A 15,357-nucleotide genomic window follows, 5' to 3' on the forward strand; every position below is an offset into this window, starting at 1 on the left:
CAGGGCCGAGGTATTTAGAGGCGATTTAACATAGGAATGTTAGGGTAAGACTGCTGGGTTATACACAAAACTGGCTAACAGCCTATAGGACAATAAAGTATATCCTTCAGCGTTGTCAGCTGTTGAGAGTGGTGATCTAGCCGGACACTCAAGGCCCACATGCTATTGTAGCAACAGGCACTGGCCACCAGCTTCATTCACCACAGGGGGGACCTGCAGGGACCGCGTGAGCAGGGGCGCCGCCGGACGGAGGAGGGAAGGCCGGTCAGCCCCGCGCGGCGTCCAGGTTGCGCACTGCGCTAAAGAGGTGGGTCGGGCTCCGGTGCGATGGGGTACCAGGGGTGGGCGGCAAGGCCCTCGGCGCCCCGCACCGGGCTCTCAGGGAAGTCCCCACGGGCGGGGTCACACCCGCACTTCTTACTAGAAAGCGCTGCGGCTCATGCGCGCTCGGCACAGTCCGGCCAGCGGCGCATGCGCGCACGCACCCGGCCCAGCCCGGTACCCCTCGGCCGCCGCTCTTGCCCTCGCCGAGCGGTGACGTCACCGGTGGCCGACGCCCGAGGAGCCGGGCCTCCGAACGCCACCGCCTCCTGCTCGCGCCCTCGCCGCAGGTGACGTCACTGGCCCCGACGAGCGGGGGGCGGGGCCTCGGGTGCCTCCGCCTCCCGCACCGCACCGTCGTTGACGGCGTTGTCATCGGGCCCCGACACGTGGTGACGCCATCAGGCCTCGACGCACGGTGAAGGGGCAGGGCGCGCGGGCGGAGCCTCAGCGGGGTCGGAGCTGAGAGGAGAAGGCGGGGAAAGGCGGCGAACTGAGGGGGATCGGGGAGGGGCGGGAAGGTGGCGGCCAGAACATGGCGGAACAGATCCCTCTGTACCCGGTGCGCAGCGCGGCGGCCGCGGCCAGCTGCAAACGTGCGGCCTACTTCAGCGCGGCGGGGCCCGGGCCGGGGGCCGAGCGGTCCAGCAGGTAACGACGGTGCCGCCCCACCGTTCCGCCCAGGCGCCCTCCCCGCCCAGCCCGGTGGGGTCCGCCCAGGGCGGCCGGCTCCGGAGCCCCGCGGGTGCGCCTGACCCGGGGAGGGCGTCCACGGTCCGGGAGGTGCCCGGGCGCTGCCACGACCCCGGTGTGCCCCGGCGCCGGGCTGAGCGCAGAGGAGGAAGAGCCTCTGGTTCGGGGGGCTGCTCCCTCAAGTAGCACTGGCACCGCAGGTCGCACGGCACCGATCACGCAAGTTGTTAGTTTCCGAGACCCGTACTGTGTCACCAGAGAAATCGCGAAGATGGCAGACACAACTTCCAGTTAGTTTTAGAAATACAAATCTTGTTGCGAATCACTTTCACAAGTGTAAAGAGCAAGTGAAGACATTTCAGTTTGTTTACTAAGTGCACGTTTTACTTGAACGTGTACATACAAAGTACTTTGTGTTGACAAGAATTTTTGCTCTTAAGAATGGGAAACGGAGATTCAGAAAGGTTAAATTGTTACAGTTAGTAAGAGGTAGAATTAAACAGTGCAGACCTTTGATTTAAAATGGAAGTCTCATACCCTAGTTGGTTTTAGTTCGTAACTTATTTCTTACCCAAAGGGAAGAATACTACACTTATAAATGATAGAGTGGTTAGAAAAAGAAACTTACAGGAAGGGGAGATAATGCTTTTCAGAGTTGTTAAAATTTTATTCCTGGGCAGTTGTAGAAGCAATCAGTCTTTAGAACATAGAGTGAAAAAGCACGGGTTTCAATATCCAGTTGCTTCAGGATTCCAGTTTTAGAATAGTTTTTGGTTTGGGCTATTTGAGAGGCTGTAACATGTAGTCAAAAGAGTACATATTATGATGCTACAGAGCTGGATTGAATCTTGGTTCATTTCCGTATTAGCTAGCTGTTTGATCTTAGGTAACCATAGGCCCTAATTTCCTCTGCTGTAAAATGGGGGGGGGCAGTATTTTTCCTCATAGAATTGTTGAGGGTTACAGGAGAAGTTAGTAAGGTGCCCATTTTTAGTGTTTGGCCCTGCAGTGAAGTATCGTTTCCTTTCTTCCCTGATATTACCTGGAAGAGTAATTGCATAGGTAATCTTCTAAGTGGTTGATTTTAGGAGATATTATTTGAAAACGTGCCACCTATTTCACAGTCGGTTTCCATCACAGTTCACATCTGTGAGTTTTTGCCTTATATATCTTAAGGCTCAGTCATTTGGTAAATACACATTTAGGATCTCTGTGTCTTCAGGGTGGATACTTCTTTTATTGTCAGGTAATATTTCTCTTTTTGTCTCTGGAAATTTTTTTTACTCTGGAGTCTACTTTAGTAGACTGGTGTAGCCACATCTGCTTTTTGTGGATAAATGTTTGCATGGTGTTAGCATTCAACCTATCTAAGTTGTTGAATTTGAAGTGAGTTTCTGTTGGGTCATGTTTCTCCATTATTCAATCCGTCAATCTCTGTCTTTTGATTGGTATGTTCAGGCCATTACATTTCAGGTAATTATTGATACATTAGAGTTTTTTATTAAGATTTTTTTTTTTTTGATGTGGACCATTTTTAAAGTCTCTATTGAATTTGTTACAATATTGCTTCTATTTTATGTTTTGGTTTTTTGGCCCTGAGGCATGTGGGATCTTGGCTCCTGACCAGAGATCGAGCCCATATCCCCCGCATTGGAAGGCAAAGTCTTAACCACTGGACCGCCAAGGAAGCAAGGAAGTCCCCGATACATTAGAGTTTAAGTGTGCCACTTTATTAATCTGTTTTCTGTTTCTTTGGATTCTCATTCTTCTGTTTCTCTTCTTACTTTCCTTTTACTTGAACGCTCTTTTGATATCGCTACAGTGTTTTTTGGTGTAGGTCTTTGTATAGTTTATATAGTGTTTGCTCTGGGTATTACAGTATATGTATGTGACTTATCACCATAGTGTATTGGTATCAGTATTTTACTATGTGGAGTGATTTGTGGAAACTTCATTTTGGTTCCTTTACCTCCCTTTTCCCCCCTGCAATTTAAATATCATGTCCTGAGTATCAGATGGTGTTATACTTTTTGTTTAAATCATCAAATATGGTTTATAAAACTTGTGATGATAAGGATAGGTTATTGTATGTACGCATATTTTTGCTCTTTTTTGTTCTTCCTTCCTGATGTTCCAGGATTCTCTTTTTTCATTTCCTTTCTATTTCAAGAACTTCCTATAGCCCATCTTGAGATTTCGTCTTAGAAGGTCTTTATTTCTCCTTTATTCCTGAAAGATAGTTTTATTGGATGTAGAATTCCTGGTCACTTCTTTTCTTAGTACTTGGAAACTCTTGTTCCACTTCCTTCCAGCCTTCATAGTTTCTGCTTAGAAGTCCACTGTCATTCCAATTGGTGTTCCCTGTAGGTAACGCATCATTTATGTCTGGCTACTTTCACGTTTTGATGTATGTTGGTATGATTTCTTTGGGTTTAACTTGTTTGGTAGTCACTGAGCTTCTTGAATCTGTTGTATTTTGTTTCCCTAAATTTAGGGAGTTTTTAGCCATTATTTCTTCAAGTCCTCTTTCATTTCCACCCCTTTCTCCTCTTCTTTCTGGACTCCAGTGATACAAATGCTGGATCTTTTGTTAGTTGTACGTAATTCCTTTAGGCTCTTTTATTTCCCAGTTTCTTTTCTCTGTGTTGTTCAGACTGCGTAAATTCTATTTACTTGTTCTCAAGTTCCCTAATTCTGTCCTCTGTCATTTTCACTCTACTATAGATCCCATCCAGTGGGGTTTTGTTTCTACTATTGTATTTTTAAGTTTTATAATTTCTTTGTTTCAAGAGAATTTGAAATTGTTTGTTGAAGCATACTTATGTTCGGTGCTTGAAATGCTTGTTACATAATTCCAGTATCTGAGTTCATCTTAGTTTTGGTGTCACTTGATTGTCTTTTCTAATTCCCACTGTCAGTGTTTTGGTTCTTTGTATGATGGATGGTTTTTGATTGTTTCCTGGATATTTCATCTATTAGGAGAATGTGGGCCCTGTTTATATCTTTTATTTTAGCAGATGATCACCCTGTTTAGATTTAGCACATAGGTCCTGGCCTACCTTTGTCGGCTGTGGTTCCAATGACAGTTTAATTCTCAGCGTTGTGATTTTTGGTGTGCGTGGTTTATGTGGTGCTACTGGAGCTCTTACTTGTCTCTACTTACGCTGCTGAGGAAAAGAAGGGATTCCCCTAGGCCCAGTGTCTTTTGGTGAGAGGTGGTTGTGTCATCCCATGTGGATGGTGAGGCTGTGTTGGCTGGGCAGTGGCTGTGGACGTGCCCCCTCCATATGTGCTCCCTGACTCTCCTGGTGTGTCTTGGTAGGAGAGGAGACTCAGCACCACTGTGGCCAGGAGGCTTTCTGTGCCCAAATCCTTTTTTCTGGTGCCCCTGGCTGCTCTGGCATCTTGGGGAAGAGGAGAGGCCATGGAGAGAAGCCATTTCCTGAGCTAGCTGCTTCAGTCACGGGGTTGCACTTGTTGGTGCTGCTGGCCGCCCCCCAGCCCGCTGAGAGAGGGGTGCCTCAGGCTCATGGGGACACGGAGGCTTCCTGAGGCCTCTAACCTCTTGCTGTGGCAGGGACCCTACCTGGTGCCACCTGGATGCCCTCGTGTCCCTGGGTGGGATAGGGGAGTCTCAGGCCCGTGGGGAAGGATGCCAATTCCCATGGCTACTTGTCAATCTTATCTTGCTGGTGGTGGACGACTCTTGTTCTGCCAGGGGAGTAATGGCCTTCCTGGGCTGCCTTTTCTTGCTAGGTTGGGAGTTAGGCAATGCCGAGCCTGTGTCCTTCCTTTTGTCCGGTGGGGGCATGTAAGACGTCCTGCCACTGTGTTCCTCCAGTTCTGCATCCCAGATCAGCCCAGCTCTCTTCCTCTCACTGCTGCCTTCTTCCCACCTTCCAGAGCTCTCCCGTGGTTGGCTCTTGCTTTATTTCCAAGGTTTATAGTTGTACTTAGGTGAGAGGAGCAGGGAGAAATGGATTGTGACTGGAAGTTGTGCTTCTGCATTATTTTGTGAAGTTTGGCTTTGGTTGTATTTTATCATGGTAACATTTACGTATAGTTTAAAAAGTTAATTGGTGGTAAAAGGCTTATGATAAGATACTGTGGCCCTCACCCCTCATCTTCATTCTCCCTTATCCCAGCCTCTCATCCCACAGGCAGTTACTTTGGACTCTTCTAGCTGTTTCTTCTGGCACTTACACATCTCCGTTATTTCAGTGGCGTTATTCCTGACTTTGTCAGCATCTGAAATGACTATTTCTAAAGGCTTCCTTGATCTCAGCCCCAGCCAGGATAAAATGGGATGCTCCTGCCAGGCTCCCGTAGGACTCTGTTTCCCCTCATACCACAGATTGCACTTGACTATAACTGCTTCTCTTCTCATTAGACTTTAAATTCCATGAATAGAGTGGCAGTGATGGTCAGATTTTACCCCTGTTACCTGGCCCCACGAGATGCGTAGGGAAATGTTCCCTTCTCTTTTACTTTCTGGAAGACATTGTGTAAAGTTGGTGTTACTTCTTTAAATATTTGCTATTTTCCAGTGAAACCATCTGGACGTGGCGATTTCTTTTTAGGGTGTTTTAATTTAAAATTCAGTTTCTTTAATAGTTATTGAGCTATTCAAATGACCTGTTTCCTATTTGGTGAGTTTTGATAGTTTGTGCCCCATGACCAATTGGTTTGTTTCAGGTAAGTTGCCGTATTTATGTGTGTAGAGTTGTTTGTAGTAGTCCCGTATTTCCCTTTTGATGTTGTTTCATTCAGGTGTTGGTGGTTTGTGCCTTCACTTCTATTTGTTGGTCGTTCCTGCTAGAGGTTTGATCTTTTCAAAGATCCATCTTTATTTTACTTATTTTTTCTATCGTTTTCTTTTTTTCAACTTCATTAATTTCTGCTCTTTATTTTTTCCTTCCTTTGCTTACATTAGGTTTATTTTTCTCTTCCTCTCATTTCTTAAGGTGAGAGCTTGGATTATTGATTAGAGACTTCTTTTTAGTATAAATGTTTAGTGCTGTAAATTTCCCTCTTGGTACTGACTTATCTGTGTCCAATAAATTCTGGTATTTTGATTTTCTCTGAGACATCCTCTTTGACCCATGGATTATTTAGAAGTGTGTTTGGAAAATTTACTATTATCTTCCTGTTACTAATATCTAGTGTGATTCCTTTGTGATCAAAGAACACACTTTGTGTGATTTCAGTTATTCTAAATTTGGTGCAGTTTGTGACTGAGGATATGGTCTGCATCGGTAAGAATTCCTGGGGCTCTTGAAAAGAAAGTGTATGGTGCTGTTGTTGGGTGAAATGTTCTGAAATGTGATTAGATCTCGTTAGTTAATGGTGTTGAGTTCTTCTCTCCTTGCTGGTTTACTGTCTAGTTGTTGTATGGGTTGTTGAGGGTGGGGAGTTGAAGTCTCTTGAGTGTAATCATGGACTTGTCTATTTCTTCTTTTAGTTTTTTCAATTTTTGCTTCACATATTTTGCAGGTCTGTTGTTCGGTGCATTCATGTTTGGGATTGCTTTGTGTTCTTGAGGGCCTGACACTTTTATCCTTATGTAATTTCCCTGTCTGTCTCTAGTAATTTTATTGCTCTGAAGTTTACTTTTTTTTTTTTTTTTTTTTTTTTTTTTTACGCGGGCCTCTCACTGTTGTGGCCTCTCCCGCTGCGGAGCACAGGCTCCGGACGCGCAGGCTCAGTGGCCATGGCTCACGGGCCCAGCCGCTCCACGGCATGTGGGATCTTCCCGTACTGGAGCATGAACACGTGTCCCCTGCATCGGCAGGCGGACTCCCAACCACAGCGCCACCAGGGAAGCCCTGCTTTCTTTTGATTTATGTTGGCCTGGCGTATAATTTTCCATCCTTTTAAATTCAACCTACTTATATTTAACGTGAGTTTCTTTTAGTGTGTGTATGGTTGGTTTATATTTTTTATCCACTCTGCCGATCTGTGTCTTAGAGTTGATGTATTTAGAACATTTACATTCATTGTAGTGATGGTTAGTTAGTGCTTACATCTGCCATTTTACTTTTTGTTTTCTGTGTTTTTTGTTTCTCTGTTTTCTTTTTCCTGATTTCTTGTGGGTTACTTTGAACACTTTTTAGAATTCTATTTTGATTTACTTATGCTGTTTTATGTTGGATCTTTTCTTTGTATAAGTACTATTTAGCAGTTCTAGATATTATATTATACATGCATAACTCATCACAGTATACTTGTGTTGATATTTTATCAATTTGAGTAAAGTGTATATTTCTTACCTTACATCCTTTTATTCTCCCCTATTAGTAATGTAATTATGGGCATACCTTGTTTTATTGTGCTTTGCATTATTGTGTTTTTTACAAATTGAAGGTTTGTGGCAACGCTGCATTGTTAGATGATGGTTAGCATTTTTAAGTAATAAAGTATTTTCCAATTAAGGCACGTATTTTTTTTTTACACATATTGCTGTTGCACACTTAATAGACTACAGTACATTGTAAACATAACTTTTATAGGCACCAGAAGACCAAAATTTCATGTGACTCACTTTATTGCCATATTTGCTTCATTGCAGTGGTCTGGAACCAAACCCACAATAACTCTGAGGTATGCTTGTGTCTTGTAAAATTATATGTAAATTTTACATATGTAAAAGTACTTAAATATTTCCCTTACATACAATTAGAATTGCACATCAGACAGTGTTATAATTTTTGCTTCATCTCTCAAACATAATTTAGAAAACTTGAGAGGAGAAGGATGGTCTGTTATACTGACCCATATTTTTGCTATTTCTGTTGTTCTTTTATTTCCTGATGTACCGAAATTCTTTATTTCATTGTTTCTGTTCTGCTTTAAGAATTCCTTAGCTATACTTTGAGGGTAGGTCTGCTGGAAACAAATCTTTTAGTTTTACTTCATCTGAGGATGTCTTATTTCCCCTTCATTCCTAAAGGATATTTTCACGAGATATACAGTTTGGGGTTGAGCACTTGAAAAATGTTATGTCACTTCTTTTTGGCCTGCATGATTCTTGATGAGAAATCTGATGTCATTTGAATGATTTTTCCTTTGTAGGTAAGATATCATTTCTCACTACTTTCAAACTCTGTCTTTAGTTTTCAGTAGTTTGATTATTATGGGCCTTAGCATAGATTTCTTTGAGTTTATACTGTTTCACTTAGTTTCTTGAATCTTTTGTCAAATAGAAGTTTTCAGCCTTTATTTGTTTGAATACTTATGTTTGGGACCTTCTTTTTTCTCTTCTTCTGTTACTCTAGTGACGCCTTGTGAGATCTTTTCTTTTAGTCCCATGTGGTCATGAGTTCTGTTCATTTGTTTTAAGTCTGTTTTCTGTTCAGATTGGGTGATTTCTGTTGTTCTGTCTTCAAGTTCATTGATTTTTCCTCTGTCTCCTGCATTGTGCTGCTGAGCCTGTCCATTCAGTTTTTAAGTCTCTGCTATTTTTTTTTCTCGTTTCAAAATTTCCAGTTGATACTAATTTATATTAGCTGTTTCTTTGCTGAGTCGTTCTATTCTTTTGCATATGCTTCAACATGTTTGTATTGCCTGTTGAAACATTTTTATGATGAATGTTTCAAAACCCTTGTCAGATAATTGCAACATCTGCATCATTTTGATGTTAACATCTCTTGATTCTCTTTTCTCATTCAATTTGAAGTTTTTTGGTTTTTGGTGTAATGAGTGATTTTTGCTTGTATCCTCGACATTTTGGTGTTATGCTATGGGGCTGTGGACCTTATTTAAGTCTTCTGTTTTATCAGTCTCTTTTAAAAAGAGACTCATGCTGAGAACAGATGCCTATTGTCTGATTATCTCTAAAATATTAGTACGTTTCTTAGTAGAGGCAACACAATTTTTTTTTTAGTGTTAGTTTTCTCATTGAGTGTCTACATACAGTTTTCTCTGAATCTTAAAAATTTTACAATTATCATAATGATAAAAAAATATTTTACTATTTGTAAAGATGAAACTTTTCCTTTGCTGTGATGGTTTGCAATTGAAAGCTTTTTTAAAGTACAGAATGATTAGTAAGATAGCATTTATCTAAGTATCCAGGCCCAGGATTCCTTGGAATCAGAGACATAGTCTTAAAATTTATAGAATTAATTTCCTTTCCGGGGCTGTAGTTCGCACACGTTTACGACATTCTTCACACTTGCCAGCATGGAAATGTCTCACTTAGTTTTCTAAACCGACGGTGTCAGCGTGAAGATGAGTCGGTGACTGGGGTAGCACATTCTGGGCCACTGGAGTGTGTGTCCTGAGCTAACTGGCCTGCTCATCTGTAAATTTCCAGATTGACATTTACGTATATTAGATATCGCACCATTAACTCTGATTCAGAAGTTTGTCTCCATTTATGTATAGCATTAGTGTAATTTCTTATTTGAGAAGTTGGTATTCTCATCTCTTACAGAACATTGTGTAAGAGGAGTCAGTAACTCCAAGGTTACTACCTAAACAGTGTGTGGCCGGGGGCCTCAGCTCGAGGGACTGCCTGACCCTTGTCCCTGTTGCTTGTTTTTGCTGCTGATGTCAAGGCATGCTGCTCTGGTGCTGTTCCTTTAAATTTTTTTTCTTTTTAAACTATTCCCTTGTTCATCTCCTCTGCTGCTGTAGGAAGGAAGGAGTTCCAATTTTTCAGAAGTTCATACAGTTTTGCTGCTCATTAATGACTCATCAGTGACACAGTTGAACTTGGAAGCTCTATTTGATGAAGAAAATACGCACATTTCTCTATAGCATTTTGTCGCTTTGTTTTTCTGCGTTATTTACATGTAGGCAAAGAGGGAGTGTTTATTTTTCTTAAAGAAGGTTTAAGCGTTAGGCATATTTTAAATGTTTTTCTCCCTTTAATATCAGTTGACTCTCAGAAATGTTTCTCATCAAAGTGGAAACAATAAGACTGTTGGATACTTAAGATAAAAATGTGAGTTTAAGATAGTTATTGTATTGACCTACTTTTACTTAGATACATGTAAATTATTCGTCTTCCAGTACTTGAATGTTTTGTTGAAAGTTCCTAATTTTTTTAAACCTTTGGCAGCAGCTAAGATAGCTGTCTTCAGTTCTTACCATGGCGGTACTCTTGGGTTCAGTATCATCCATTCTGTCGTCTTTGTTCACATTGTTGTTACTCATTTTAAAAATATGTTTCCAGAATTATACTTAATTGCTGGAAACGTTGATCTTTCTTGAGTGACAAACCAATTAAGTGTGTATGACACCAGGCAACAAAGACACTTAATATTCTCTGCTTATCCTGTCTCTGAAAAATCCATTATTCATCATCTTATTGTTTTTAAATACTGAGGTAAAATTTTCAATACAATAGGAAAATTGCTTTGGAAGTGGAATAAATTGCTTGCCAGTTCAAAGTCTCCATTTCTGAAGTTGAGGTTACTAAACATGATGTTGCTTATATTCATTATCTTTCAGACTCATTGTACTGCTTTTCTAGCATTAAACTTGATAAGATTGTGACTTTTGCTAAAAAACAACACAACGGCTAAAAGAGCTTAATGAAAAAGACTAAAAATCTCATTTTGTATACTATGTTATAATATATTTAAGTGGTGTTTTGAATTTTAATTGCATTTTGTATAAATATTCATTTTCTAGTTGACTGTTTTAAAAGAAGTAATCTACACAGAAGTAAGAAAAAAGGAATTTTTGAGAGGAAAAATATTAGTTCTGTTTTAGATTTTATGTAATTTTTTGCCTGAACCATCTCAGATGATAGGTCGCTTGCTGTAGGGATGTTCGGTGATGGTATCAGTAGTAATTGGAGTTGTTTGTAGAAGATTACATGGAGAGATTAAAACGAGTATCCCTTTGATCAGTGGAGTAAGGTGTTCAAAAGAGAGGTGAAAATAGTGACTGCTACTTCTCCTGACATATGCTTTCAGCTAGAGGTCTTCTGCTCTCTTGCTTTTAGTGATGAGATGGTATTCCATCATGTATTAAAAGCAACTCTAATCATTGATAATGAGGTTTTTCCAGGCTTTTGGGGTGCACAGCACGGTGATCATTATCTTTGTAGATATATCTTGTATATATTTTTAATTTTATGAGATAATAGAACCTGTGCGTTAAAGTTTAATTGCATTACCAAAAAAAAAAAAAGGCTTTCGATGCATCTTCACAAATTAGTCTCCAAAAAGTTGTTCACATTCTTACCAGCAATAAGAGTCCCTGGTTATCCAAGACTGTTGTCCATGCCAAATGTTAAGAATTATTTTTTCAGTTGTTTTAATTTGCATGTTTTAAACGTCCTTTTTGAAAACAAAAATTGTTCCCAGGCTTAAAGCCTTCCACTGCCTTCCCCTCCTTCCACTTTGAATTCGCATTATGCTCTTCCTTTTGGCCTTCCAGTCTGTGGGGCTTGCCCCGCTGCGTCTGCAGCTGCATTTGCCGCAGCTCCGCCCGGCTCGCTCCCTCCAGGCACGCTGGCTGTCTCCCCTCCTGCAGCCCTCCAGGCTCTGCAGCCCCTTCTAGGTCTTCCTAGGCCTTGGTGTGCTTGGCTGCTTTTCATCCAGGTGTCGCTTCTTGAGACTCAGGCTCCTGGACAATCTGAGGAAGACCCCTCCTGTCACTTCTGGTCTCATCATCCCCTTTATTGTCTTCCTAGCACTTTCCCCTTTGAAAATAGTTTACGTCTTGTTTTTGTCCTGTTAGTACCTAAGCTGTGTATGAGCAGGGGCTTCATGTGCCTCTTTGCTTCTGTACCCGCAGGGACAGCGCTAGCACGTAGTAGACACTCAAGTGTTTGTCGTAAGCTCCTAATGTGGTGGAGTGTAATTTTCTAAGTATAGCTGTATTTCTTCCTTTGTGAATTGTCTTTGTTCATGTGTCATTCAGAGTGTTTGCTTTTTTATTGATTTTTATTGATTTGTGAGAACTGCTTATAAAGAATCATTTTTTTCTGTCACGTGCTGCATATTTTCCCCCATTTTCTCATTTGCTTTAAAGTTTTCTTCTTTGATGATGCAGAATGCAGACCTCCAGAGTGCCTGGCCGTAGTAAGGACTCAGTGAACTTTAGCCATCCATTTTCCCGGGCTCCTTCGTCTAAGACGCCTGCAGGAGTTCTTTTTCATTCTGGTTTATTGTCTGATTGACAAGCCTGTTCCCCAAATGATGAATCTCTTGAGTAAACTTGCCCTGTGCGTAAGGGTGCAGCACACTGACTGTGGCAGCCAGCAGGAGCACGAGGAGAAAGGGCCCCGTGCTCAGTGCAGGGAAAGCCATGTTGCAGGAATTAGCTTGCGCGCTGGGGGTGTGGGTAGTGATGAGGGGATATCCGTCTTCCCGTGGTTACTTGGCTGCGGGGGAGCAGGGTATCATCAACAATAAGTACAGAATCTGTTCTTTTTTAAAGAATTGTGGTAAAGTATGCGTAACATAAGAAATACCATCTTAACCGTTTTTAAGTGCACAGTAAATGGCGTTAAGTACGTTACCGTTGTTGTGTAACCGCCACTGCCATCTACCCACAGAACTTCCATCTTCCCAAACTGAAACTCTGTGCCTCTTAGACACTGACTTCCACCCTCCCCCACTGCCCGCTCACCTGTCTTCCTCCTGTCTCTGGAGTTGACTGCTCTTGGGACCTCATGTAAGTGGAGTCATTCAGTGTTTGTCTTCTCGTGTCCGGCTTATTTCACTGAGCATAATGTCCTAAAGGTTCTCGTTGTAGCTTGTATCAATTTTCTTCCTTTTCATGGCTGAATGATAGATATCCCATTGTATGTATGGTCCGCGTTTGTCTATTGAGTTTTTGTTCTTTCTTATAGTATGGTTTTCTGTGTTAATTGTCTAAACATGGGAATTAAATGAATATACGTGACGTGCCTAGATTACTGCCTGAGAGTCTGAGCTCTCAGTAACTGTTCAGTGCTGGTTTCCTCTCCTTTAGATCAGCAGCATTGTCCCTTCAACAGTGCATTAGTAATCAGCAGGGTAGTGGGAGGGACAGGTTGGTGGCTCCTTCACTGAGTCTTCTGTTTTCAGCACAGCCTCCCTTCCCCAGAGGAGGGGAGGGCTGGTTGCCTAGTTGGGTGGGAGGGGGGCTGCAGTGTAAGGATCCAGATGTTTCTTTCAGAGCTTTCAGTCGGTTCTTATTTCAGCGTCCCTTCAGAGCGCTCCCAGAGGCACCCAGCGCTGCCGGTCTTCAGCCCTGCTAGGGTCCTGAGGTTCCAGTCCCTTGGTTCTCTGGTTTCTTCACTGCTGGCTTCAGACTCCATTTTCATGGTTCTGCTTAGTTGTTTACCATCCATACATCTGCTTCCCCAGCTTCTTACATTTTGTTATCTCCTCTTTTGTTTTCTGTTCTTGTAGATTGACGCTTTTTAAAAAAAGCAATATTTTGCATATTGAAAGTAGATTATGTATTTAATCTTCCATGAAAGATTAAACATGAAACATTTTAATCTTGAAACATGAAACAAGAAACATGAAACATTTTTTCATTTTACACGTATCTGTCTGATTCGTTCTTCTCTTTCAGAAGACTGGTTTTCTGGTTTCTTACTCTACGTACTGGCATAGACCTCCAACAGCTCCTATCACAGGAGATAGTAGCTTTAGTTATCGAGGGAGACTGCCGCCTTTTTCTCAGCTCCAGTCGCAGAATTTTCCTGGACAGCTGTGGCTTAGCTTGGTTGGCCGCCTGTCCCCGACCAACCACAGGAGGGTTTGAGGGTCCCAGGCAGCTACACAGCAGCCCTTCCTGGGTGGTGGGCGGAGTGGGCCAGGTTCCTAAGGAAAGAGGAGCTGGTGACCTCCCAGCTCCTGCCTGCCCTTGGCAGGCCAGCTCCGTTTATAGCAGCTGCCTGCGTCGTATTTCAGAGACCGCAGACTGAAAATGAATAAAAGCAGACTCAAGATTCTCCCTCTGCTGCCAGAAGCCTGCTTCTGCTAGTGTTTTCTGTCCTACTGAGCGGCACTGCCGTCCTTCCCGTATAGGCCGGTCATCCTTAGGCTCTTGTGTCCTCTGAGTTCACAGTCAAACATCACCTGTCTGTGTGCTCTAGCTCTTAAATGCCCTGAATCTACCCACTTCTCTCCTGTTTCCTCCAGCTCCTTTGTTCAAGCACTGTCTGTCTCTGTCCTGGACTCCTGCAGCGGCCTCCTAATTGGCTCCAGCTCTGCCTCGACCAGTTCTCCAGGGCAGCCAGAGTGCAGAGCGAATCTCATGTTTGCCTCTCACCTGAAATGGTTGCCTTTCCTGTGATTTGCAAGGGCCTCCACTGCCAAGTTCCTTCTGCCTTTCTGGGCTTGCAAGAGGCCCTGATCTTACGTCTGCACGGGCCACCCCTGCTGCCCCTTATCTTCTGAACTGCGTCCAGCTAAATTGAATTTTCCGTACGAGAGGGAAGCAGCCTCGGCCATAGCTCATTGGTGGTGTAGGGCCCGTGTGACACCAAGGTGCTCTCCTTCCCTTAAATGAGTAAATGTACCCGCCCCAGTCTGATAAGGCTGAGGTAAACTGCTTCTCGTGTTTTTGGTATCTCTCATAGCTCTCATATTGGTGGGAGTTTAAATTTGCAGTTTGGCAATATGTATCGAGTGTTTTACAGCTTATGACTTTACATAACAATTCTAGTCCTGGGAATCTCTGAAAGAATTCATCTAAAATATGGGAGAAGTGCTATGCACAGATATATTCACTGAAATATTTTTTAATGGGGAGTTATAAATGTCTTCCCTGTAGGGGATAACTGAGTAACCTGGTAAATCCTCTCGCTGGACTATTTTTTAGTTACCAAATGTTGAGAAGACGGTAGAGAAACTTAGGTGGGAGGTTGACATTGGCCTTCATGTCCAAGGACTTTTTTCCATCACTGAATTCCATTTGGGCTTGGGTTCTTGACAGCTAGGCCCTTATTTTAAGAATAAAGTCTCATGAAGACAGGCTTTGGGAATCTTGCCTGCTGACCTTTTCACAGAATCCTAGTAGGCAGAGTGGTACATGGCACCGTTGCCACACACTCACATGTGCACTGGAACACCCAGGCACCCACCCACCCGTGCACAGGCCACACACACGTGCACACACACACTTCCCTGAAGGATTCTAAAAAGATAGCTAACTGCAGATACAAAGCTTGTTATAAACTGTAGGAGATGCATTTTACTAAAGTTCAGAGCAGAATGGAAGTTCTGCTAGTGCTGTTGGATATTCTCGATTCTCTGGAGTAGCACCCGTCATCGTCCGCCCTTCCGTAGGCCTTCATCTCCAAAGCGTTGGCTCTCGAGAGTGACAGGAGATCTAGAGAAAGAAGATAGTAATGATGGAGAAAACGACAAGTGTCCAGGTGACCAC

The 15,357-nt window shown here is 42.8% G+C and overlaps 1 protein-coding gene across 11 annotated transcripts in view; it reads left to right on the top strand.

Moving 5' to 3' along the window:
- Positions 1-727: 727 nt before the first annotated feature.
- ATP9B (ATPase phospholipid transporting 9B) overlaps positions 728-15,357 on the top strand; it is a 216,946-nt gene continuing 202,316 nt past the window's right edge. For 5 of the 11 annotated variants that reach the window (XR_003435307.1, XR_003435308.1, XM_027118809.1 and 2 more), the window contains exon 1: positions 728-972. Coding sequence is in view for 7 of the 11 variants with exons in the window: in XM_027118809.1 (XP_026974610.1) it covers positions 857-972 (116 nt within the window). In the remaining 4 variants the exon portion in view is untranslated. Of the gene's footprint in view, positions 973-1,119; positions 1,305-15,357 lie in introns of those variants that run through there. The other 6 variants (XM_027118800.1, XM_027118802.1, XM_027118801.1 and 3 more) reach the window with 6 other exon arrangements.

This window comes from Aethalodelphis obliquidens, unplaced genomic scaffold (assembly GCF_003676395.1).
Source record: "Aethalodelphis obliquidens isolate GAN/ISIS:26980383/991018 unplaced genomic scaffold, ASM367639v1 scaffold19, whole genome shotgun sequence".
NCBI lineage: Eukaryota > Metazoa > Chordata > Mammalia > Artiodactyla > Delphinidae > Aethalodelphis > Aethalodelphis obliquidens.